The sequence below is a fragment of the Pan paniscus genome, chromosome 17 (assembly GCF_029289425.2).
Source record: "Pan paniscus chromosome 17, NHGRI_mPanPan1-v2.0_pri, whole genome shotgun sequence".
Lineage (NCBI taxonomy): Eukaryota > Metazoa > Chordata > Mammalia > Primates > Hominidae > Pan > Pan paniscus.
This window is the reverse complement of record NC_073266.2, coordinates 41730774-41757554: the sequence shown is the minus strand read 5'-3', so window position 1 is coordinate 41757554 and position 26781 is coordinate 41730774. Positions and strand designations below refer to the sequence as shown.

General features: G+C 38.5%; 1 protein-coding gene across 9 annotated transcripts in view; it reads left to right on the top strand.

The window, feature by feature from the left end:
* OSBPL1A (oxysterol binding protein like 1A) overlaps positions 1 to 26781 on the top strand; it is a 263701-nt gene that overhangs the window by 100383 nt on the left and 136537 nt on the right. For all 9 annotated transcript variants that reach the window (XM_063597233.1, XM_063597232.1, XM_063597235.1 and 6 more), the window contains 7 exons: positions 6558 to 6619; positions 6722 to 6766; positions 7949 to 8022; positions 8137 to 8200; positions 10984 to 11082; positions 13239 to 13361; positions 21597 to 21678. In XM_063597233.1, the coding sequence (XP_063453303.1) occupies positions 6558 to 6619; positions 6722 to 6766; positions 7949 to 8022; positions 8137 to 8200; positions 10984 to 11082; positions 13239 to 13361; positions 21597 to 21678 (549 nt within the window). The remainder of the gene's footprint in view (positions 1 to 6557; positions 6620 to 6721; positions 6767 to 7948; positions 8023 to 8136; positions 8201 to 10983; positions 11083 to 13238; positions 13362 to 21596; positions 21679 to 26781) is intronic.

Sequence of the window (26781 nt, the reverse complement as noted above, 5' to 3'; positions counted from 1 at the left end):
GTCTGATCATGTCTTCTAGCAGACCAGCTGTTTTGTTTTCCAGTATACATAATGGAAGATGGCTGCCCCGTGACTCCACTCAGGAGACCACAATCTCTCAACCTCAGTGTTACATTTCAGTGGGAGATAATGTGTTAGCACCTGCTTGTGTCAGGTGTCTGTGCCTAGTGTGGTCACTTGGGACTTTAGGGGCAGGACATATGGTACAGAGGTGACTGCCAAGGCCTCCTCCTGGCAATGTGGATAGGGACAGAGAGGGGTGAATGGATGAGGACTGGCAGACACCTCAGAAAGTGTCTCTTCATTTTAGTTGACAGGTTGTAAATAGAGTTGGCCTGATAAAATTCCACTTTTATGAAGCATCAACAGCTTTTCCACATTATCCCCAGAAGCACAGTCATCATGGCTCACCTTATGGAAAGTACTTCATGTGGATATAACATAATTTTTTCACTCAAAAGTCTAGTGATAAGAACAATTCTGTATGTTTTTTTTTTCTAGAGTGAAAATGTCCTAGTCTTTTTTTCTTTTTTTCTTTTTTAAAAAATAAGGGGCTAGCTATGGTGGCTCACGCCTGTAATCCTAGCACTTTGGGAGGCCAAGGCAGGAGGATTGCTTGAGCCCAGGAGTTTGTAGGCTGGGCAACACAGCAAGACTCCATCTCTGAAAAAAAATAAAATTAAAATTAAAAAATAAAAGCAAGGATATTTAAAATTTTTAATCAAATTGGTTAATCCATCTCTTTGATTTCTTCTAAGACTTCTTAGCTTAGGTAGAGATTTGATAAATGTTTAATTTTGTTTCCTCCCAGTTTAATCACATTCATTCATTCAGCAATGCTGCGCCTCCACTGTGTGCCAAGAACCGTCCTAGGTGCTGGAGGCCCAGCAGTGAACACAGCCCAACAGTCCCCATGCTCTTGAGCTCATATTCTGGTGGAGGAGGTAGACAACACATAAATGCATATGTGCTGTCAGGCCGTGAGGTGCAGGAAAATAAAATAGGATGAAGGGACTAGAGAGTGATGGTAGGATGGGGGGTATCTTAGAAGGGATGCAAAGGAAGGGCTCTCTAAGCAACTTTGAGCAAACAGCTGAGTTGAGTACAGGAGTGAACCCTGAGGAAGTCTGGCAGAAGAGCATTCAAGGAAAATGGAAAGCCAGTGTAAAAGCTCTGGAGTAGAAGAACATGTGGCACATTGAGGAAAAGGAAAACTGCCAGTGTGCCCAGAGCAGGGCGAGCTGGAGAAGAGTGGATAGCATCAGAGCTGCCAGAGGCCCAGGCCTGCAGGGCCTGGTTGGCTGTGAGCAGGAGCTTGGTGGTGTGTGAGTGTGGTTGGAGGGCTTTGAGCAGCAAAGTGAATGTGAGAGTGTGTGTTAGGATGTGGGAGTCTCAACTTGTCAATCCCTTACCTTTATACCCTTTATCAAGTAATCTTTCCTTTTCCATTATTTTGTCATGCCTTTCTTATACATTCTAAGAATTCCTTTTCTTTCTTTCTTTCTTTTTTTTGTTTCAATACTGAGTCTCGCTCTGTCACCCAGGCTGGAGTGCAGTGGCGCAATCTCGGCTCATTGCAACGTCCACCTCCTGGCTTCAAGCGATTCTCCTGCCTCAGCCTCCCGCGTGGCTGGGATTACAGGTGCGCGCCACCATGCCCAGCTAATTTTTGTATTTTTAGTAGAGACAGGGTTTCACCATGTTGGCCAGGATGGTCTCGATCTCTTGATCTCTTGATCTGCCTGCCTCGGCCTCCGAAAGTGCTGGGATAACAGGCATGAGCCACTGCACCTGGCCTCTTTTTTTTTTTTTTTTTTTTTTTTAATAGACAGAGTCTCGCTCTGTTGCCCAGGATGGAGTGCAGTGGTGTGATCTCGGCTCACTGCAACCTCTACCTCTAAGATTCAAGCAATGCTCCCACCTCAGCCTCCTGAGTAGCTGGGACTACAGGCATGCGCCACTGCACCTGGCTAATTTTTGTATTTTTAGTAGAAATGGGGTTTCATCATGTTGGCTGGGCTGGTCTCGAACTGCTGGCATCAAGCGATCCACCCACCTCAGCCTCCCAAAGTGCTGGGATTACAGGCATGAACCATGGTGCCCAGTCTCTTTTTGTATTTTTTATTGTTTTTTATTCACTCATCTGTCTCTTCTTTCGACAGTATCGCATTAAAAAAAAGTTTTTAAGATAGTATTGCACTTTTTAATGGTTATAATGTTTTAATATGTGAGATTTCCCCTTACCATTTTTAAGGATTTTCTTTGACATCCTTATCTGTTTATTCTTCCAGAAGGCATTTAAAATAATTTTCTGAGGCTCTTCATTGGGATTTAATTGAAATTACATTCTATGTAAATTAATTTAAGGAGAATTGGCATCTTTATTAAGTTTTCCCAATAAGGGTCAAATCTGTGTCATGCAAACTTTTAAATATTACATCATTCCTGTTTTTCACTTTATTTTGTTGTGGTTGGTAAGAGAGGTAGTGTATTTTTTAGCTGGTGGTGGAACCCATCTAGATTCCATCTAGGAGGCTATTTCATTTAGTTCAAAAGCATTTTATTGAATTCTTACTGTGTACCAGGCATTTTAGACATCAAATCCAGAAATGAGGTCTCTCTTCTGGAATTTCATCTAGTTGGCAGGAGTTCAGAATTTATTTTTGGTATTAGGGCAGAATTCTATGAAAGAAATCATAGTGTTGTCTTCCTCTCTGCCTAAAGAAATAATTTCTCCAAAGTGCCCTGTAGGTAGAACGAAAATAACACAGAATTGGCAGACCTCTATAAGGCATTTTCCTATGTGCTAGGCAGAAAAACTAAACTGAGTATTAATTTTTTGGTTAATGTTTTAAAAAGTTTTTTCCCCACTAAAGAAGCCCCAGGTATCCCATCAGCAGCTCTATAAATCTTCCTCCAAAATAAATCTTAAAGCCACATACAAGGCCGGGCACGGTGGCTCACACCTGTAATCCCAACACTTTTGGGAGGCCCAGGCGGGCAGATCACGAGGTCAGGAGATCGAGACCATCCTGGCTAACACAGTGAAACCCCATCTCTACTAAAAAAAAAAACAAACAAATACAAAAAATTAGCTGGGCTTGATGGTGGGCGCCTGTAGTCCCAGCTACTCAGGAGGCTGAGGCAGGAGAATAGCATGAATCCGGGAGGCGGAGCTTGCAGTGAGCTGAGATGGTGCCACTGCACTCCAGCCTGGGCAACAGAGGGAAACTCTGTCTCAAAAAAAAAAAAAAAAAAAAAAAGTCACATATTTCTCTCTATGTTAAAAATGATCTCCATTTTACTACTGACTTTCTAGTCCAAACCACCAGTATCCTTTACCTGCACTATTGCCATCTCTTTGTAATTAGCCTCCCTGCATTTCTTTTGCCCACGTTTACAAGCCATATTGCACACAGCAGCCAGAGTGACCTTTTTAAAAAAAATCATGGAAATTATCAAAGCTTCAGAAATCAAATAGCATAATTAATTGATGTACCCATCACCCTCCTCCAGAACTTAGCAATAATGGCCACTCTGTATCTCTTCCTAATCCCTGAATTCTTGTGAAACAATTCCAGATACCATGCCATCTCTTTTTCTTTTTAAAAAATTTATTTGTTTTTCTTTTCTTACCCTCTCAACCCAGCTTTTCCCAATTCTGGGAAGAACTGGAAAGAGAAGGCCTGTCATGCCATTTTATTCGTACATACCCAGTGCTCCTCAACTTACTGTGGGGCCACGTCCTCATAGAACCATTGTAAATTGAAAATACACTTAAGGCCAGGTACAGTAGCTCACAGCTGTAATCCCAGCACTCTGGGATGCTGAGGCTGGCGGATCGCTTGAGCCTAGGAATTTGAGACTAACCTGGTGAAACCCCATTCCTACAAAAAAATAACAAAAATTAGCCAGGTGTGATGACACGTGACTGCAGTTCCAGCTACCAGGGAGGCTGAGGTGAGAGGATCACTTGAGCCCAAGAGGTCGAGGCTGTGGTGAGCTGTGATAGTTGAAAAACCATTAAGTTGAACTGTTGTAAGTTGGGGAACATCTGTAGTCCAGTATATTAGTAAAAAATAAGGACACCCTTTAACAAAAACCACAAGCATGTGATAGTTGCACAACTCTGTGCACCTATAAAAACCATTGAATTTGTGCAGTTTAAGTGAGTAAATTGTATGTTAATTTGTATCTCAATGGGGCTATTAAAAAACATAAGCACAATAGCATTATCCTATTAATAATATTCTAGTAATTTTTCAAAATCATGGAACTGCCAAAGTTTGTGTTTTCCCAGTTATTATTATTATTCTTTTCTTTTCTTTTTTTTTTTTTGAGACGAAGTCTTGCTCTTGTTCCCCAGGCTGGAGTGCAATGGCGCGATCTCAGCTCACTGCAACTCCACCTCTCAGGTTCAAGTGATTCTTCTGCCTCAGTCTCCAGAGTAGCTGGGATTACAGGTGCCTGCCACCACACCCAGCTAATTTTTGTATTTTTAGTAGAGATGGGGATTTCACCATGTTGGCCAGGCTGGTCTCGAACTCCTGACCTAAGGTGATCTGCCCACCTCGGCCTCCCAAAGTGCTGGGATTACAGGCATGCATCACTGCACCCGGCCTATATTATAATTTTTTAACACTTTGACAGAGTTTTAAACATGAGTCAGATCATGTTACTCTTACTTAAAACCCTTCAGTGGCTTTTCATCCTATTTAGAATAAAACTCAAACTCCTTATGCTGGCTTACAAAAGTCTGGCCTACAAACCCCTTGTGTGATGTGGCCTCTGCGTGCCTCTCTGACTTTATCTCTTGCCTGCTGAATTGTTCCTACCTCAGAGCCTTTGCATCAGCTGTTCCTCTGCTAGAATGTCCTTCCCTGTATTTTCACAAGGCTGGATCCTTCTTTTCAACCTAGACATCCCTTCCTCAAAGAGGCTTTCCCTGATCAACCCCTCATCCTCCAGTCTAAAGTGGTATCCCAGTTACTCTGTCAAATCATTTATTTAAAAAGTCTGGGCGTACCGTGGTTCATTGTCTGCTGTATCTTTAAGAATTAATTTATCATCTGTCTTTCCCACCTTCTATGCTTTCCCATCCCCCCAGTATTTTTTCTGTTATGTTCACTGCTGAATCCTCAGTGCCTAAAATAGTAATCGGTACATAACAGACCCTCATTAGGAGATATCATACAAAAAAATTGCCAACACATACCAGGTGTTTGGTATTTATAAAAATATTATTATTTTAAACCACCCCCAGCCCCCCTTTTTGTTTTTAGAGACAGAGTCTCACTCTGTCACCCAGTCTGGAGTGCAGTGGTAGCTGGGACTGTAGGCACATGCCACCATGCCTGGCTAATTAAAATTTTTTTTTTTTTTTTTGTAGAGATAAGGTCTCACTGTATTACCCCGGCGAGTCTTAAGCTTCTGGCCTCAAGCCATCCTTCCGCCTTAGCCTCCCAGAGTACTGGGATTATAGTTGTGAGCCACTGCGCCTGGCCTAAAAGGTTATCTGATAGAATATATCACCTTCCTGCATAAACAGTTCCAGAGTTCTCATTGATACGTTGTTTTGAAAGGACTGTTCTAATTTTCATAGGTAGCTTTCATTTCTCTAATAATAAGCTATTTGAGGCTAGGAGATGGTTTGATTTATTTGTGGGTTTTTGTTTGTTTGTTTTTTTACCTTTTGTCCTTCATTTAATGTCCTGCTCACTTCAGAACTCTATAAATAACTTTGATAAGACAAACTCCATTTTTGTTGTTGTTGGGCAAAACATGGAATGTGCATGTGTAAGGTTGGAAAAATTAACATTGATAGCTTGCCGGCTTTTTTCTCCATTGTCACCTTTTTCTTTTGTCCTAAATTGTGGACCATCACACCCTCAGCTTGTGAGCCATCTCTGCTACCCATTATGCAGCGAGACGGCTGAAGCGTGGCTGTGGTCGGCTAAAGAGTGGACCCCAAATTTGTGATTAGTTAGGTATCTTGAGATGAGGGGAAATCCTGAATTATCCAGGTAGACCTATGTAGTTACAAGGCTCCTGATAGGAGGGAGGGCTATAGAGAGAGAGAGAACAGAATGCTGGAAGCAGAGGTTGGAATGATGTGCTTTGGAGATGGAGGAAGAGACCCCATGTCAAGTCAGGTAGTTGGCCGCTAGGAGTGGAAAAGGCAAGGAAATGTCTCCCTTAGAGCCTCCAGAAGGAATGCAGCTCTGTCCACATGTTGATTTCAGCCCAGTGAAATTGATTTCAGACTTCTGATCTCTGAAACTGTAAGATAATAAATTTGTATTGTTTAAGCGACAAATTTATGAGTTCATGATAATTTGTTGTGAAGTTAATCTGATTTGCTGGCTTAATAATTAGCGACCAAAAGGGAGGCCATAAATAATTGAGATGGCAACCTCTCTCTGGTAGGTAATTTTTTGGGGAAAGAAAAAGATATAGGCAATAGAAAAATGAAGGACTATTAGATGCTGCAGTTACAGCATTGATTGTTATAGTACATTTAAGCTGTTGATGGCTTTTTTTCTTTGTATTTTGCACAGATCAGAAACCTCTTGACCTTGCCCAGGGTGCTGAAATGAAACACATTCTTGTTGGTAATAAGGTACAGAGTAATGAATTAAATTTATCTAATAATTTTTAGAAAAAAATTTTTGAATGTTTGAAATATGTAGATGCATTTTTCATGAAAACATGTTTTTGACAGGTCATCTACAAAGCATTGAAACGATATGAGGGCCCTCTCTGGAAGGTAAGTTGGGGTGGTTTTTTAATTATATAACTGTAAAGAATAATTCTCAGGTGCTCTATTTCTGTTTAAAACTTTTAAAAAATCATTTCTGAAGTATATGTGATTTAATCGTTCTTGGATCTTATAATGTAAACCACTGATTTTTTTTTTTTTTTTTTAGTTATTGAGACAGAGTCTTGCTCTGTCACCCAGGCTAGAGTGCAGTGGTATACTCACTGCAACCTCCACTACCTGCCTCAGCCTTCCAAGTAGCTGGGATTATAGGCGCCCGCCACTGTGCCTGGCTAATTTTTGTGTTTTTAGTAGAGACGAGGGTTCAACACCTTGGCCAGGCTGGTCTTGAACTCCTGACCTCGTGATCCACCCGCCTCGGCCTCCCAGAGTGCTGGGATTACAGGTGTGAGCCACCGTGACCGGCAAGCCACTTTTATACTACTGGATTTCAAGAGGCTTCCACTGGTTGTAGCCGTTACTTTTCTGTGTGTTGATGGTCCCTTTTAGGTGTTTTTTTGGTGTTGATGAGTCACTTTTAGGTGACTAAGTTTTTATGAAAAGGAGTGGGGGGAAAATACATTTTTTTCTTACTAGATCAAAGAATTACAGTATTATTTTTGTTATGAACATCAAACCATGGAAGACTTAGAAGAAAATTAATATTTGAATTATCACATGGTACATATATAAAATTTTTCCAGTCCTAACAGTTTCTACATTTTGGAGAATCCTGTTTTCTAGAATTAACCTTGTAAGAGCACATAATTTCTTTTGCATTTGCAAGCAATCCCTTAATCTATTTATGTATCTGTATGCTTATATTGTATAAGATAAATTTAGGATAATTTTCTTTTTTAGACATTCATTCATGACTTTGAGGAAATTGTCTTTGAAGCCCACAACTGGTATATTTTCTGTAAATAATCCCTGAACAGTTTTGTCAGAACCATAAACTGTAATCATCATTGATCTTATCAGTATGGCATTTCTGCTGTTCCTGTCACCCTGTAGTGGTATGTTTTCATTACTGCACTTAGTACCTAAGTTCATGTTTGATCATTTTTTTTACTGTTCAGTGCTACTGTCTAAAGACTCAAATATGACTGCCCTCACTTAATTACTTTTTATCAGTCAAGTATTTGAATCTAGGTGTGTCAGCTTGGGAAATCTTTGTTATTTTTCCCTTAGAGTTCAAGATTTTTTGGCTGGAGATTATTCTGGATAGTGTTAGAGCATGGAGTCCTTTCATGGTACAGGAAACAGTAAGTATTATGATCTTTACACTTATCAAATTTCACTGTATAAATTTTGAAATATGAATTTTTTTCACTTGTCTCTTTTCCTTTTGTCTTGATAATTTCATCTTTATTTTGAAGGCCTGATGCAGTTCATAATATTTATCGCCAGGGATGCAAACACCTGACTCAAGCAGTATGCACGGTAGGATGAAACATGGATCATTTGCTCCTCTAACTGTGAAATCAGTTCTTCAAGTGATTGACCCAAATCATTTATACAGCCTTGTAAAATCTTGGGGTTCTGTGGAATGCTGTAGAAAACACTTGTATATATTTTAATTTGATAACAAGTAAAGTCGTGGCATCTCCATTTTGAACAAAATTTTAAAATATAGTTAACTTTTATTTATCTCCATGTATTATTATGGAATGAGAGATGGATTGTCCAAAAATATTTGTCAAATTTACCCAGGCTTATTTGATGATGAAATATTCTAGTACATGCAATTGAAAAGAATGTGTATTTTGCTATTATTGTTGGTTGTTTTGCTATTATTGTTGGTTGTAGGGACCTATCAATATTAATTCAGTCATGGTGGTTGATAGCATTCAGATCTTTTGTGTCTTGGTTTTGGCTAGTGGTTGTATCAGTTGCTGAAAGAGGGATGTGAAAGTGTCCTACTGTGCTTGTGGAATGTTGCATTTCCTTCTCTGTTATTGATAACATACTTATGATTGTTGTCTTCTTGATTAATTGATCCTTTTATTGTTTTGTGGCCCTCTTTATCTCTCGTAATACATTTTGTTTTAAAATTTATTTTGTCTGATATGAACATAACCACTTTGGCCTTCTTATGTTTACTGTTCGCATGGTGTCTTTTTCCTATCCATTTGCTTTTAGCCTATATGTATCTTTATATTTATTTTCTGTCTCTTGGAGATAGCGTATGTTTTAGTTCCTATTACCCATTCTGGCAATTTTTGCCTTTTAATTGGATTTTTCTTTTGTGAATGTGTTCTACTTTCATGCTTCTTCATATGTCAGGTAATTGTGGGTTTGGTTTTGTTTTGTTCTTGTTTCTGTTTTTTTGAGATGGAATCTCGCTCTGTCTCCCAGGCTGGAGGGCAGTGGCACGATCTCAGCTTACTGTAACCTCCACCTCCCAGGTTCAAGCAGTTCTCTGCCTCAGCCTCCTGAGTAGCTGGGATTACAGGTGAATACTACCATGCCCGGCTAATTTTTGTGTTTTTTGGTAGAGACGGGGTTTTGCCATGTTGGTTAGGCTGGTCTCGAACTCCTGACCTCAAGCAATCCTCCTGCCTTGGCCTGCCAAAGTGCTGGGATTACAGGCATGAGACACCGCACCCAGCCCGTATGTCAGGTAATTTTGGATGGTACTCTTAATATTATTAATATTATTATTTTATAATTATAATATTATATATTATATAATATCTTTAATATATTTTATTATATAATATATCGTATATATTATATATTTTATTATATAATATATCGTATATATTATATATTTTATTATATAATATATCGTATATATTATATATTTTATTATATAATATATCGTATATATTATATATTTTATTATATAGTATATAATATACTTTATTATATAATATATATTATATATCATAATTATATATTTTACTATATAATATAATATATTATATATAATTATATAATCATATTATGATTATAATATATTATAATAATCATAATATTAATATGATTATAATATATAATAATCATAATATTATTAATATTATGAATGTTGAGTTCTGGAGATTTTGGATTCTGTTGTTTTTCTCTGTTAAGTGTTTTCCATTGCAGCAAGTCCTTTTCTTGGTTTGGTTTGGATTATGAGTTATGTGTCTTGGGCAGTGGCTCTGGACTCAGTTCAGATAGGCTGTGTTTATATGAGCTGCTTCTATGTGTGTGTGGCTCATGAGTCAGAGATGTGAGTAGCAGACAGAATCTGGGGACCATCTCTCTGTCTCTTTCCCTTGGGGGATTCCCCTGTCCTCTTTGGTGCTTATGGGTTCCCAGGTTTGCTTTATTAATGTCCAAAGACAGGAGTTTCCACATGTGCCCTTGCTGCTGTCCTGTCACCATGTGGACTGTGCTTAGTCCCAGGTGCAAAACCTTAGGCATGGGAACTTACTTCCACAGCTCCTTGGCCCCTTTCCTCCAGAGAGCATGACTCCCATCGGAGTCTGTCAGCTTTTGTTCAGGTCCAGGTTCCTCCATGTGGTTGCCTTTTCTTTCGTATCTGGGTTTTATAGTTGTTTTCTGCAACAGGTGGGGGGCCTCTGATAGGGTCTTGAAGAAATCTACCTTTTTCCATTCTTAACCCATTTATGCCTGGTGTTCCATTATTGGAACGCTAAGCTTGTGGGAGTTATTTATATCCTACTGCTCAAGGTCATCGCCAAGGTCTGATTTTTCACAAAACATTTTGCAACCTCTGGCATAAATGGCTTAAAATCCTTTTCATGCCAAATTTTTATTTTAAAACCCATAATTATTTCTGATCCGTCTTACTCTCTTTCCCTTTTCTCCTTCTTTATCAACATTATCTACTGCTGATTATTTTATACTCAGCTCAAACAAAAAGGTAAGGCGAGGGGTATGAATAAAAAATGGGAACTGTGGTAGCTAAACGATTTCATAACCCAAGTGCATATTAAGTTATACTTAAGAAAGGATAAAAATAAAATGACAAACCTGATGAACCATAGTATTTATGTTGAGTAACTAAGAAGTTGAGAGCCAGACTCGACATAGTTCTACAGTGCATTTGATACTCCCACTGTAATCTATTTTTTTCCAATTTTTATCTATCAATACTTAAGTGTTCAACTGGGTATCGTTAAGTCATGTCACTACTTTAAATTTTATGTATAGATAATTTTAGGGTCCTCTTTTATGTGAATGAATGTTGTCTTACTGACTTCTTTATATCCAAGGTAAAATCCACTGATAGCTGCCTCTTCTTTATTAAATGCTTTGATGACACCATTCATGGCTTCCGGGTTCCTAAGAATAGCCTTCAGCAGTCAAGAGAGGTAATCTTATGGAGTCATGTATCTTTCCTAAAACTTACAGAACATTTAAAGACACGGAGAATATAACATAGGTTCAATGGTAACATCCAAAATCTTGTTGATTGTACTTTTAATTTTTTTAAAATTTTTATTTATTTATTTTTTTGAGACAGAGTCTCACTCTGTAGCCCAAGCTGGAGTGCAGTGGTGCGATCTCAGCTCACTGCAACCTCTGCCTCCCAGGCTCAGGCGATTCTCATGCCTCAGCCTCCTGAGTAGCTGGGACTACAGGCACGTGCCAATACGCCTGGCTAATTTTTTTTTGTATTTTAGCAGAGACAAGGTTTCACCACATTGCCCAGGGTAGTCTCAAACTCCTGAGCTCAGGCGATCTGCCCGCCTTGGCCTCCCAAATTGCTGGGATTACAGGCGTGAGCCACTGTGCCTGGCCTGATTGTACTTTTTAAATGAAGCCTTTAAAATTTGGTACATGAATTAGTTCTTTATCAACATGTACCTGCAGGTATTTTCTGTTCATAATTTGTTTTTCAATTTTAATTCTCTGAATGTAAGAGGGGCATCCTTTTAATGTAAATGACAGGTCTACGCCTTAACTTATAGGTGAGGAAACTAAAGATTGTAAGATTGAAGTGATTTCCCAAGGCCAGGCAGCTTGTGAGTGACAGAACCTGGACTACAAGCCAGGCGTTCTGACACTCATTACAATGGAGACTCAGCCTTCCTAGTGATAAATTAAACAATAGCAGCAAGCTAGAAAATTGGGATTTACTTGACCAATACTTATGGTGCAGTCACTTAATGGACTATCCCTATTCTTTTTTTTTTTTTTTTTTTTTTTTTTCCGCCCAGGCTTGAGTGCAGTGGTGGGATCTCGGCTCATTGCAACCTCTGCCTCCCTGGGTCAAGTGATTCTCCTGCCTCCGCCTCCTGAGTAGCTGGGATTACAGGTGCATGCCACCATGCCTGGCTAATTTTTGTGTTTTTAGTAGAGACAGGGTTTCACCACGTTCATCAGGCTGGTCTCGAACTCCTGACCTTGTGATCCGCCCACCTCAGCCTCCCAAAGTGTTGGGATTACAGGCATGAGCCACCGCACCCGGCCCTTTTCTTTTTCTTTTATTTATTTATTTATTTAGAGATAGAGCCTCCCTTGCTCTGTCACCCAAGCTGGAGTGCACTGGTGTGATCTTGGCTCACTGCAACCTCTGCCTTTCTGGTTCAAGCAATTCTCCTGCCTCAGCCTCCCGAGTAGCTGGGATTACAGGCATGTACCACCATGCCTGGCTAACTTTTGTATTTTTAGTAGAGATGGGGTTTCACCATGTTGGCCAGGCTGGTCTCAAACGTGATCTGCCCACCTTGCCCTCCCAGAGTGCTGGGATTACAGGCGTGAGCCACCGCGGCAGGCCTATTCTTATTCTTTTAAATCAAAGCAGTGTTCATAGACATATCTTGATTTTTCGGTAAACTATGTAAGAGGTTAAAATAATCTATTTTCCAAAGTGGTAAACTTTGGCCATGCAAAGAACCCTAAACAATCTAACTCATGACTCTCCCAACATTTCATAAAATGGTAAGATTTGACCCTGAGTATAGTGTACGAAAATGAGGAAAAAGTAAGATAGGGTATTTTTAGGCCAAACATTCTTTTTGTGAAATCACTGTTATTTAAAAAATGTAGTAAAAGTTAATGCATCAGGGCAAGTATTGGCTGTTTTAATATGACCTTAGTTTCTTGTGCTTCTAATTTGAGTGTAAGTTAGTAAAATTGTGTATCTGGATCCATTACTATATAGTAACTTATTCTGTTAGGTTATAAAATTACAGGTTCTCAATACTGAAAACGAGAACCTATAATTTTAAGTGACAAAGTTTTCTCCCATTATTTAATTTCTGTAATGTGTTTGAATATTAACATTCATGAATATGTAAACTTATAGATGATATTTTTTAAAGTACTAGGAAAAGCTTTTATCCAGACATATCATGGACAAGAGACCCACATTGCTGTTTCATTACTGGTTGCTTTGCTTTCCTTTTTGAGGCCATAATATTTATTTCACTAGGTAAATTTTATGCTTATCAGATCATTGTAATATTATCTCTTTGGAATAAAAATGCTTTTCACTCTCATTTAAATTCTTGCATGATTTCAGGACTGGCTGGAAGCAATAGAAGAACATTCTGCTTACAGCACTCACTACTGTTCCCAGGACCAGCTGACTGATGAGGAGGAGGAAGATACGGTTTCCGCTGTAGACCTGAAGAAATCATTAGAGGTAAATAGGAAAATGTAACCTGACCTTTATAGCTATCTATGTCATGAGGTTTAATCAAGAACTTTTTTCTTTAAGATGTAAGGTTTTGAAATTATGATTTCTGACAACAATAGAAATAGTACTGTTCTTCGCTGAGTTGCATTGTGTTGGTAGCTTATGTCTGTCATGGTAATACTATCAAATGCCTTTGTAGATACGCTCTGATGAGATGGACATGTGCCTTAAAGGCACTGTACTTTTTTAGGTGAAACTTTTTACATTGCTGTTAACAGACTGTCATTCTGTTTGAAAGTTGCTGCGAGGATGGGGAGCATGCATAGCTTGACTTGATGCCCTTTATGACTTCACTGCACATTTCAGAGTTTAAATAATGCAACCATAGTGATACCTTTCCTGGTTGGTAGGTTTCCTTTAAAACCACTTGTAATCTGTAGCTTGGTTGCTAAGAGATAAGGTAAAGCATCATTAATGAATGGAGAAGTCTTCTGAAGTGACACCAGTGCCTTATCCCTAGAGGAATATCAGCATAGGTAATTGAAATGAAATAGGTGTTTTGAGGGGTCATCAATTTTCTGGCTGTACCTTTTATTTCCATCTTGTATCTAAAAGAATGGGAATTGAGTTTGGAAGAATTAGAACTATGGAATGATGATGAGTTTCAGTCTGAATAATTATGTCAGGATATATGAATTTGCCTACTAAATTTAATTTTTTTGTCTTTATAAATTAAATGAGTTGGTGGCAAGATTTGAATGTTTCTAGTTCAACTTTAATGAAGTTAAATTCCCCAATACCTATGGAGTTTTATCAACTTAGAGACCTATACATTTAAATATAAAAGGTATTTTGACTCTTTCAATCCCTAATCTTAATTTATGATGGAACATTAAAGAATTTGAACTCTCCCATGTTTGTTGAAGACATTCCCCAGAATTGATGACAACTCCTTTACCATACTACCTCTGGTTTAAAGCCTAATGTGTATGTGAGAACCATAAACAAAATTTTCAGATCAGTGAACTTTGCAAAAGTAACATCTACTACAGCATTTAAGTAACATTAAAACTGGGAAAATATGGAAGATTTAAATACATATGGCCAAAATTACATTAAAGAAGTAAAAAAAAAAGATGCTAAATATTTTAACTTTCAGTTGGTATTCCCTAATTGAAAAGAAATCCTTCCCTATTTACCTATCGTCAATAAGAGGTAAATGATAAAACCTGGAAGGATTGACAAAGCATACTAATATCTTTCCTAGGATTATGATAATTTTAAAAGTTTTTAAATGGAAGTTACAGGTAAAATAAAAGCATACTAACTTACATACCATTAAAAAGATTTCTTCTTTTTTTTTTTCTTTTCCTTTTTTTTTTTTTTTTGAGACGGAGTCTTGCTCTGTCGCCCAGGCTGGAGTGCAGTGGCGCGATCTCGGCTCACTGCAAGTTCCACCTCCAGGGTTCACGCCATTCTCCTGCCTCAGCCTCCCGAGTAGCTGGGACTACAGGCGCCTGCCACCGCACCTGGCTAATTTTTTTTTTTTTTTTTTTTTTTTGTATTTTTAGTAGAGACAGGGTTTCACCGTGTTAGCCAGGATGATCTTGATCTCCTGACCTTGTGATCCACCCGCCTCGTCCCCACAAAGTGCTGGGATTACAGACGTGAGCCACCACATCCCGGCAAGATTTCTTCTTTAGCATAATTTTCAAATTTTCAGGTCATCAACCTCGACTATATCTTTCAGTTTATTCCTTAATGTTTTGTTCACATGTTAACTTTAAAACCATGAAGCTTTTGCCTTTTAGATTTTATTGCACCTAAAGTTAATGAGAGTTTTAGCACTATAGTGTTAAGCACTTTTAGGTTTTGCATGTTCCTCTCCAACAGAGTTTGAATGCTAATTCTGTAAATCTTTTTTTTTTTTCTTTTTTTTTTTTGAGATGGAGTCTTGCTCTGTTGCACGGGCTGGAGTGCAGTGATGCGATCACGGCTCCCTGCAACTTCCGCCTCCCGGGTTCAAGCGATCTTCTCGCCTCAGCCTCCTGAGTAGCTGGGATTACAGGCACACAACACCATGCCCAGCTAATTTTTGTAATTTTAGTAGAGACGGGGTTTCACCATGTAGGCCAGGCTGGTCTCAAGCTCCTGACCTCAAGTGATCCTCCCGCTTCCGCCTCCCAAAGTGCTCGGATTACAGGCATGAGCCACCATGCCTGGCCAATGCTGTGAATCTTGATTCTGTCTCAACATCTGGAGACTGGTTCAAAATAGGTAAAATCCAAAATGAGCTTTGAAGTGTGTTGAATCATAGCTTGTCAGTAGACTGGCTCCAGGATGCCCTTCATTCTTGAGTTTTTAAGTTCCAGTGAAAATCAGGGGCCAATTTATGGAAGGGTCTATTCTTGATACCTATAGACATTCTAAGGGGAATTAGTCATTCTAGGACTGATATACTCTAAAATCATCTGAATTAACAACAAAACTGATTTTATTTCCTTAACATGCCTTTGGATTAGTACACAGACCTATAAGAAATGAGGGAAAGGCTGAGGTGGAAGGATCACTTGTGCCCAAGGGTTTGAGTTCAGCCTGGGCAATATAGTGAGTCCCTGTCTCTTAGAAGGAAAGAGAGAGAGAGTGAGTCAGTTTTTCAGTATAAACATTTTTTGGTAAACATTGTCTTATACAATATGATTCTATAAAACAAGTCCTAGAATTAATTATTGACCTCATGGTTGTTGCTGTAATAGCAACTTGAAAATATTTCAGAAATAAAAATTAGAAATTAATCAAGCATGGTATTGGTATAGAACTGCGCTGTCCAATATGATAGCTATTAGCTATCCTGTGGCTATTTACATTTAAATTAATTAAAATCTAAAAATTCAATTATTCAGCTGGGCGCAGTGGCTTACGCCTGTAATCCCAGCACTTTGGGAGGCTGAGGTGGGTGGATCACTTGAGGTCAGGAGTTTGAGAACAGCCTGGCCAACATGGTGAAACTTGGTCTCTGCTAAAAATACAAAAATTAGCCAGGCATGGTGGCGGGCGCCTGTAGTCCCAGCTACCCTGGAGGCTGAGGCAAGAGAATTGCTTGAACCCAGCGGGGTGGGGCGCACAGGTTGCAGTGAGGTGAGATTGTGCCACTGCACTCCAGTCTGGGCGAAAGAGTGAGACGACTCAAAAAAAAAATTCAGTTGTTCATTTTAACTATATTTAACTACATATTAGCCACATTTCAAGTGCTCAGTAGCCACATGTGGCTACCACAACGGACAGCGAAGATATAGAATATTTCCAGCATCATAGAAAGTTCTATTGGACAGTGCTGGGATAGGCTCTTAGAGGCTCTGGGTGGTACTAGCAAAGTGGGGGTTTTATTTGTTGAAGATGTCTTGATTCTGTAGGATCTGAACTGTTTTTGTGTTACAAGAAGTGATGAGCAGGCCAGGCATGGTGTCTCACGCCTGTAATCCCAGTACTTTGGGAGGCTGAGGTGGGTGGATTGCTTGAGCCCAGGAGTTCGAGACTATCCTGGGCAACATGGCGAATCCCCATCTTAAAAACAAATTTTTTTTTTTTTTAAATTTTGAGGCTGAGGCTGCAGCAAGCTGTGGTCACACCACTGCACTCCAGTCTGGGCAACATGGCAAAATCCTGTCTCTACTAAAAATACAAAAATTAGCTGGACGTGGTGGCCCATATCTGTAGTCCCAGCTACTTAGGAGGCTGAGGTGGGAGGATCACCTGAGCCCAGGAGGTGGAGGTCGCAGTGAGCCAAGATCACGCCACTGCACTCCAGCCTGGGCGACAGAGTGAGACCCTGTCTCAAAAAAAAAAAAAAAAAAAGTTATGAGCAGATGATGCTCGAGTTTAATGGAATGAGAAAATAATATAAAGCTTTTCTGATTTAAGAATAAATGATTCCCGAGGTGGGCAGATCACATGAGGCCAGCAGTTCAAGACAAGCCTAGCCAACATGGTGAAATCCTGCCTCTAAAAATACAAAAATTAGCCAGGCATGGTGGTGCATGTCTGTAATCCCAACTACACAGGAGCCTGAGGCACGAGAATCGCTTGAACCTGCGAGGCGGAGGTTGCAGTGAGCTGAGATCGCACCACTGCACTCCAGCCTGGGCAATAGGGTGATAGAGCCAGCCTCTCTCAAAAACAACAACAAAAAAAGAATAACTGATTCCCAACTAAAATAAATGCGCAGAAAGTTGCATGTGCATCCACGTGGAGCTAATAAAGATTGGTACATCCATGCAAGAATGAGGCAGATGTATATATGCTGATATATTTAAGATATACAGTTAAGTGAAAAGGACAAGGCATAAAATGATGTACCAAATATGATACTACTTGGGAGGAAAAAAAACAGGGATGTACGTGTATATATTTGTGTAGACTTAGATCATTCAGGAAAGATGAGAAATTAGCATTTGTTGCTCTGCAGCTGAGAAAGCTGCAAAATAAGATTGTCAAGTGTGTGAAGGAGAATGACTTTTCTCTCTATATCCTTTTGTTTTTTATTTTTACTTTATGTAAATACATATTGCAAAGTGAAACCCTAAGAAAGTTACAAAGCAGGGGCATAATAATCGCCAGATGTCAGAAAGAATAAATGTGCTTTTGGGTTGACTTAGGAAAGATGGAGTATGGGTTATTTTTTTTTTCTTTTTGAGACAGGGTCTCACTTTGTCATCCAGGCTGGAGTGCAGTGGTGTGATCACAGCTCACTGCAGCATTGACCACCTGGGGTCAAGTGATCCTCCTGCCTCAGCTTCTTAAGTAGCTGGGACTATAGGCATGTGCCACCAAGCCTGGGTAATTTTTTCTTTTTTTTTGGTAGAGATTAGGTCTCATTATGTTGCAAGGAAGGTCTCGAAATGCTGGGCTCAAATGATTCTTTTGCCTCAGCCTCCCAAAGTGCTGGGATTACATGCGTGAGCCACTGAGCCTGGCCAGAGTATGGGGCTATCTTTGAAGTGGATTTGGCTGGAGTTAGGAAGACTTAGAGATAAGTGCTACGGCACCACTGCTTGTAATAGCGGCCATTTTCTGCAAAGAAGAAAGTGATCAGAGTTTGACAATCTATTATTTTTAAAGTTTGAATTAATATTGAAATATAATGTTTGCAGAAAAAAGGAATTCACTTTATGTCTTCAATTTGATGTATTCTGACAAATGTGTGTTGTCTGTGTAACCACCACTCCTATCAAGATAGAGAACAATTTTATTATGTCAAAATGTTGTTCCCTTGCTGCTCTTCCCAGATAATACCCTCCACTTCCATCTCTGGCAACCACTGACCTAATGACACTGATATAATGACAATGTCATTATAAGCATGATCAGTTTTCCTGTTGTAGAATTTCGTGTAAATGGAATCGTACAGTATGTGCTCTTAGGTGTCTTTTTTCACCATAATGTTGTGTGTATTAGTAGTTTATTCGTTTTTATTGCTGAGTAGGTGGCAATCTGCTTCTGTGCTTAATTAACCAAATGTGGATTTTCTGCAGCAAATAGCCTGGAATTAATTACTTCTCTACTAGCCTATGCATTCCTCTCTAGCTATTCACCCCCTTGATATGCATTTTCGAGCTGCCCTGTAGGTTAGGGATCATAAGGTAATTTAACATCAGCTTAACTCATACAAAACCAACAGCTAAAATTTTGGTTTCTAAGCAGGAGACCTGTGTTGTAAATGTGGCTCAGCTGCTCACCTGGGGTAACTTCTGATCCTCTAGGCCCCTGTATCAATGGGTTTAATCCTTGTTCTTGTGTGCTTTGTCCAGATAACTTGGGCAAGGTTAAAATACTGTTAAACTTTAGGTATTATAACATTGCTCATAGTGAGATGCCATTTATGTAGAATAAATAAATAGAAATTAAAACTTAAAAAGAGTCCCTGTATTATTTCGTTCTCATGCTGCTAATAAAGACATACCCCAGACTGGGTAATTTATAAAGGAAAGAGGTTTAATTGATTCACAGTTCCACATGGCTGGAGAGGCCTCACAATCTTGGTGGAAGGTGAAGGAGGAGCAAAGGCATGTCTTACATGGCAGCAAGCAAGAGAGCTTTTGCAGTGGAACTCCCCTTTATAAAAACATCAGATCCTATGCGACTTGTTCACTATCATGAGAACAGCACAGGAAAAGCCCACCCCTGTGATTCAATTACCTCCCACCGGGTTCCTCCCACAAAACATGCGGATTATTGGAGCTACAATTCAAGGTGAGATTTGGGTGGGGACACAGCCAAATCATATCAGTTCCTGACATAATATCAATGGTATAGAAGTCAAAAATGAGAAACCATGTTGGACTCTGCAAAATATTAATAAGAATTAACTTTCATAAATTGATTTTTAGTTTTTCAAAATATAACTAGTAGCGACTAAGCAAATGGGAGACCATATTATGTTTTATTATATTAATAACCTCTGTTCTTTTTAGTATCTTTTAGTATCAGTTAAAAAGCACTAAGTTGTTTAGAACAGAAGACATACTTTGTACACAACTTAAAACAGTATGTGTAGATTGGATCTTCTCCAGCTGACCTATTATGTACCCTTTAAAACAAGTAAATCATCGATCAAGGAAACTTATTAATAACTGTTAGATGGAAATATGATTCAAGGGAAGATAAATGTGATTCATGTATTTGAAGATGATGCTACAGAAAGTGTTTCCTGCCTTTAATTGTAACTTAGGAAAACTATCCTGTTTATTACAGATTCATAGTCTGCAATTGAAGCCATTGCTTACTTTTATGCCTCTAGCTTACTTTCATCATAGAAAGGATAAAACAGTATCATTGACTTGCACATAAGCAGAGTATTAAATATGTATAGAGCAAGAATGATGATTTTCTATTCATCATGAGTGATGCATTTGGTTGCAGTGCATGTTTTGGTGCCTCTAGATAAACTTTTTCCCTGCCCCTCAACCTGTATTCACAGGCTGTGTCTGGAAAAATTATCAGGCATATATGGTGTTTTAAATTGCATGGTGTAGGTATTCTCCCCCTGCTCTCCACCAAGTGAATGGTACATAGGTGTTGTTAGAGCCCTCAAAACAAAGGAGAGTAATACAAATTTTGAAGAGAACATTGCCTGTCACTAATGTGATAACATGAATAATTCTACTGTGGTTGAGTTGAACTTTGTAAGCACTAAAAAATTTATAAGGTGAATTAGGAGAAAAGAGTATTTACCTATGCCACCTTGACATACTGATCTATAGTAAGTTTGATTTTGGGGGTGCAAAATGTTTTGTGATGGGCTAGCTGAGATTAGGAGTACAAAGTAGGGAAGTTTCATAAGGCTAAATATATTACTCTACCTAAAAGAATGTGATTCTATTGTTTATAAGGTCAAGATTCTCAGAATAAATATTTTCTATTTTGATAACCAAGCAAATTTACAATAATAATTTTCTTGCTTATTCTTCCCACCTCTTTAAAGGGAAATGATATATAAAACTGCCTTCAAAATGACATTTTTAATGTAATAAATGGATTTGACTGATCTTTCATTTTGGATTTCTAAATCTGCACTAAGATGGGATGTAACTTTCATCAAGAAATTCTATATTTATGTTTTTTTGCCTTTAGGGATCTAAAAATGTAGAACTGTCAAATTACAAGGAAGAATGCTTTCTATAATTGACTTTACCTTATTTTCAGAAGCATTGGCACACTAAGAAAATGTCCTTTTTGGTTTGATGATGTGGGGGCTGTATGCACTTAGATTGCTTGTGCATCTAAGAGAATCAGCTTGTGGTTTCCAAATGTTAGGACCATCTGGATTTTTTTTTTTTTGAACAAAACAGTTTTTAAAATATATTTTTAAGGAATGCATTTTATAATTTCTTGATGAATTTCATTAGGGCTACTAAAAGTGCTAATAAATCAGAGAATTATAATTCCTCAGATACACATGGCATAATGAGATAGTAATAGTAATGGATGCAATTGTATGGTATCTACACAACAGATGTTGAATGTATTTAAACCTTTAAAATATTTATTTTTACTTTATACTTGATTAAATGTTATATTCAGTTTACAAGGAAATTTTCTCTCACCTTTTTTTTCTCTGTAAGGCATATGTCTCTGTTATGGTATATCAATCTATGTACTGAAAGTTTTGATAGAAACACTAAAGCATAAGTAATGTAAAATCTTTTATTAGTTTGTTTTAATTTTGTCTTTTCTTTTTTGCAGAAAGCACAGTCATGCCAACAGCGACTAGATAGGGAAATTTCCAACTTTCTCAAAATGATTAAGGAGTGTGACATGGCTAAAGGTAAAAAGACAAGCACTATCCCTACAATCACTCTTTAACACATAGATATTGACCTGATGTAGTTTTGTTTGACTTCATTTTTAAACAGTTTTTGGTTTTAAGAGTTATATTTGATAAAACTATTTTGAAACTTTAAAAGGGCAGTTTAAAGTTTCTACTCACAGAGGATGCTTGCTTTAGAGATTAATAATGTTTTTATCCTTTTAAAGAAAGATAAATTTAAAGTTAATGTTTTTGGCCTGTAAATTAATTTTGGCTGCAGAATGAGAATTCTGCTTATGAATCCCAGAAGACTTGGGTTTTGGAGTCAGAATGTCTAAAGCTTGAGGCCTGGTGCAGTGGCTCATGCCTGTAATCCCAGTACTTTGTGAGGCCAAGGCATGTGGATCACTTGAGGTCAGGAGTTCGAGACTGGCCTCGCCAACATGGTGAAACCCTGTCTCTACTAAAAGTACAAAAATCAGCCGGGTGTGGTGGCATGTGCTTGTAATCCCAGCTACTCGGGAGGCTGAGGCAGGAGAATCGCTTGAACCTAGGAGACGGAGGTTGCAGTGAGCCGAGAATATGCCGGTGCACCCTAGCCTGGGCGACAGAGCAAGACTCTGTCTCTCTCTCACACACACACACACACACACACACACACACACACACACCCCCACACACACACACAAAGAATGTCTTAGGCTTGAATCCTTACTCTTCCACTTACCGGCTGTTACTTCGAACAACACTTTTAACTCTTGCGAGCTTCAGTGCCCTCATCCATAAAATAAAGAAGTTGGTTGTTTCAGGCCTTGGCCTTTTATGCTTCTATAAACATATATATGATCTTGTCTAGCTAATTATTAATCTTCCTTTCAGTAATAACTTTTTATGTCTTCATTCTCTATTATGAGTTATCAAGAGTTGACTATAAATAGCCTACAAGGCTGGGCGCTGTGGCTCACACCTGTAATCCTGGCACTTTGGGAGGCCGAGGCGGTGGATCATCTGAGGTCAGGAGTTCAAGACCAGCATGGTCAACATGGTGAAACCCCATTTCTACTAAAGATACAAAAATTAGCTGGGCGTGGTGGCACGTGCCTGTAACCATCTACTCAAGAGGCTGAGGCAGGAGAATTGCTTGAAACCGGAAGGTGGATATTGCAGTGACCCAAGATTGCGCCACTGCACTCCAGCCTGGGCAACAGAGGGAGACTCTGTCTCAAAAAAAAAGAAAAATAAATAGCCTACAAATCAAACTTAAGTATTGAGAAAAAGGTGCCTATTCCTGTGTAAATTAAAAAATTATGTTTCTTAAACTCTTAACAGATGCTTAGACTTTAGCCATGATGCATATATAAATGACTTCACCAAAGTATAAATGATGTAGTTATTTGTGAGTTTATGATTAACTTTTTTTTTTTTTTCCTTGAGATGGAGTCTTGTTCTGCCTCCCAGGCTGGAGTGCAGTGGCGCGATCTTGGCTCACTGCAAGCTCCGCCTCCTGTGTTCATGCCATTCTCCTGCCTCAGCCTCCAGAGTAGCTGGGACTACAAGTGCCCGCCACCACGCCCGGCTAATTTTTTTTTTTTTATTTTTAGTAGAGACGAGGTTTCACCGTGTTAGCCAGGATGCTCTCGATCTCCTGACCTTGTGATCCGCCCCCCTTGGCCTCTCAAAGTGCTGGGATTACAGGCGTAAGCCACCACGCCCGGCCATGATTAACTATTTTAATCATATGTTAGTTTCATTTAGTCGACTCCAAGATTCAGTTTCTATATTTCCAGGGAATGTGAGGAAATGTTAATATTAGAGTAAATGGACCATAAGTATTCTGTGTCTGTCCAAGTGTACCTATGGCATCTCTTTACTTCAGTTGAACAAACATATATTTTTATCAGCAGTTATAGCCTTGGGAAGGGCAGTGGTTAGGTTATTTTGATTATTAGTTGCAGGCTGGAGTATTATATTACTTAGCACTGTTCATTCTCAATAGACTTTAAGATAATAATGGTGTCATATTAGGTATAATTCACATAACAAAATTCACACATGTGAAGTGTACAATTCAGTGGTTTTACTCTATTCACAGAGTTATGCAACTATGACTGTCATTGAGCTTTTAAAACACGTCAAGAACTACCAAAAAGTAGGGAGATTTAAAAGATGTAGAAACATTTTAAAGATGTAGAAAAGCACATTTAAAAGATGTAGAAAAAGTCCAGTGATATGAAATATGAAGATTAATTCATTTAACCTGGACCACATCGATAAATTATATCAGAATTAGAATTACAACCAAATTAAGTTTTAAAAAGAATCTTGAGTCAAATCTCTTGTTTCAGATTGCCTGTATGACATGTCGTTCGTAATGATGGTATGCATATCTGTATTAGCAATGATTGAGCAGATAATTAATCCAACTTGGAGAAACTGAGAAGAAATCAACATTGTTTAGAGATATGCATAATATTGATACTACAAAAGAGATAATTATGGACATTTTCTGAAAAATCAGTACCGATAAACTGCATTTTACATAAATAATAATAGGGTTAAGATGATTTGATGAATGGAATTGGAGAGTTGAATGTAATTGAGCCTGCCGTTACTGTCAAGGGTTTGTACAGGATAGTCTTTTACCTGCCATGTGCTTTATTAAAGAAAACTGATATTAGCCAGGCATGGTGGTACACACCTATAGTCCCGGGAGGGTGAGGCTGAGGTGAGAGGCTGACGTCGTAGGATGGCTTGAGCCCATGAGGCAGAGGTTGCGGTGAGTCAAGGTCATGTGATTGCACTGCAGCCTGGGTGGCAGAGCCAGACCCTGTATTGAGAGAGAGAGAGAGAGACAGACTGATAGATAGGTATTCTGCTCCAGACTTCTTACATAGTCTGCCAGTGACTTAAGATAAAAAACAAAAATGTTTGTAGACAGAATCCAGGGCTTACAGTTGTAATTGTTAGTTGACTTACATTTTAGTACAAAATTGCATTAACTTTAAGACCCAGATCACTTCCTTCTTATTCCAATTTCTGCCATACTTGTTGAGTTCTATATTCCCTCAAATCCAGATCACTGCAGCAGCCTGCCCTTTAGTCCTTGTCTCCTGGGACTCTCCCTGCATTCCATCCTTGAGGGTAGTTGAATCAGAAGCCTTTAAGGAACTCTTCTAACTCAGATTCTGTAAAGTACTGCATTATTGCTGCCAGATTAATTTTTTGTAAAGGTACTTTTTGGATCATAATTTTTTACATTGAAAATCTTTTATAAATCCTTGCAACTAGAGAATAAAATGCAGACTTATCTGGGCATTTAAAGATTTTCATAGTCTGGCCACAGCCTAATTTCCCAGCGTTATTTTCAGTTATTCTCTCCCATGACTCCTGGAAACACCCTTGACCAAACGTTGTGTCTTTGATCGGAAATGCTGTCTATTGAAATATACCTTTTATTTTCTTGAGTGGACCTTAAACCTAATTTTTGTCTGAATGAATATCAGAGTTTCTGTATATAGTGTTGAGAACACATAATTCAAGGTTCAAGAATGTAGTATTGAAATTTTTACTATTTTATCTTTATCAAAAGCCTGGTTGCAAAAACAAAATCACCTAAAGTAATGAAACTTTTGGAAGACTTCCTGAAGGCCATGTTATCAATCCATTCTTCCATACATCCTTAAATGTACCATTGTGTATCCAATTTTTGTCTAGTATAAATATATTGTTTTGTGCATTTATATTTGATCACAGTAACTCAGGATTCTTAGGATGGGATTAGTGGGTGAAAATGTATGAATATTTTTGAGACTGTTGATACATATAATTAAATTGCCAAAAAAGATATGTTACTTTACATGCCAACTTTTAATACATATACTATATTGCATGTTACTAAATGTGTATAGTGAATACTTGGTTAAATAAATTAGAAGGACTTCACTTATCTAAAATAAAAAATCCTTTATAAGTTACCTGATGCTCTTGTCTCACAGCTCTTAGAATTCTTTCCTTCATGTTGACTTTAGATAGCCTGATGATTAACGGTAGACTTCTTAGCAGAAACCTTATAAGCCGGAAGGGACTGGGGTCCTGTCTTTAACCTCCTTAGACAGAATAACTGTCAGTCAAACTTTTTTTTGTATCCAGAAAACTTTTTTTTTGTATCCAGAAAAACTAAGTTTGATAAATGAAGGAGAAATGAAGTCATTTTCAGACAAGTAAACTCTACGTGAATTTGCTACTACCAAACCAGCACTACAAGAAATGCCAAAAGGAGTTCTAAATTGTGAAACAAAAGCTCAATATGTACCAAAATAGAACTGGTTGGAAGCATAAAACTCACAGGGCCTATAAAACAATAACACAATGAAAAAAAACACAGTATCTAGGTATCGACTAACATGATGAATACAACAGTACCTCACATCTCAATATTAACATTGAACATAAATGTCCTAAATGCTCTACTTAAAAGATACAAAATGGCAGCCAACAGATAAAAAATCACAAACCAAATATCTTCTGTCTTCAAGAGACTTGCCTAACACATAAGGATTCATATAAACTCAAGGTAAAGGGGTGGAAAAAGATATTCCACGCAAATGAAAGCCAAAAGCAGGCAGGAGTAGCTATTTTTACATCAGACAAACAGACTTTAAAGCAATAACAGTTAAAAAAAGATAAAAAAGGTCATTACATAATGATAAAAGGATCAATCCAAGAAGAAGATATTACAATCCTAAACTTTACATCCACCTAACACGGGAGCTCCCAGATTTATAAAACAATTACTACTAGACCTAAGAAATGAGATAGACAGCAACATGGTAATAGTGGGAACTTCAGTATTCCTCCACTGACAGCACTAGGCAGATCAAGACAGAAAGTCAACAAAGAAACAATGGCCTTAAACTACACTGTGGAACAATGGACTGAACAGATATTTAAAGAACATTCTCTTACAGGAAAGGGGTCCCAATCCAGACCCTAAGAGAGGGTTCTTGGATCTCATGCAAGAAAGATTTCAGGGCGGCCAGGTGCGGTGGCTCATGCCTGTAATCCCAGCACTTTGGGAGGCCGAGGTGGGTGGAACACGAGGTCCGGAGATCGAGACCATCC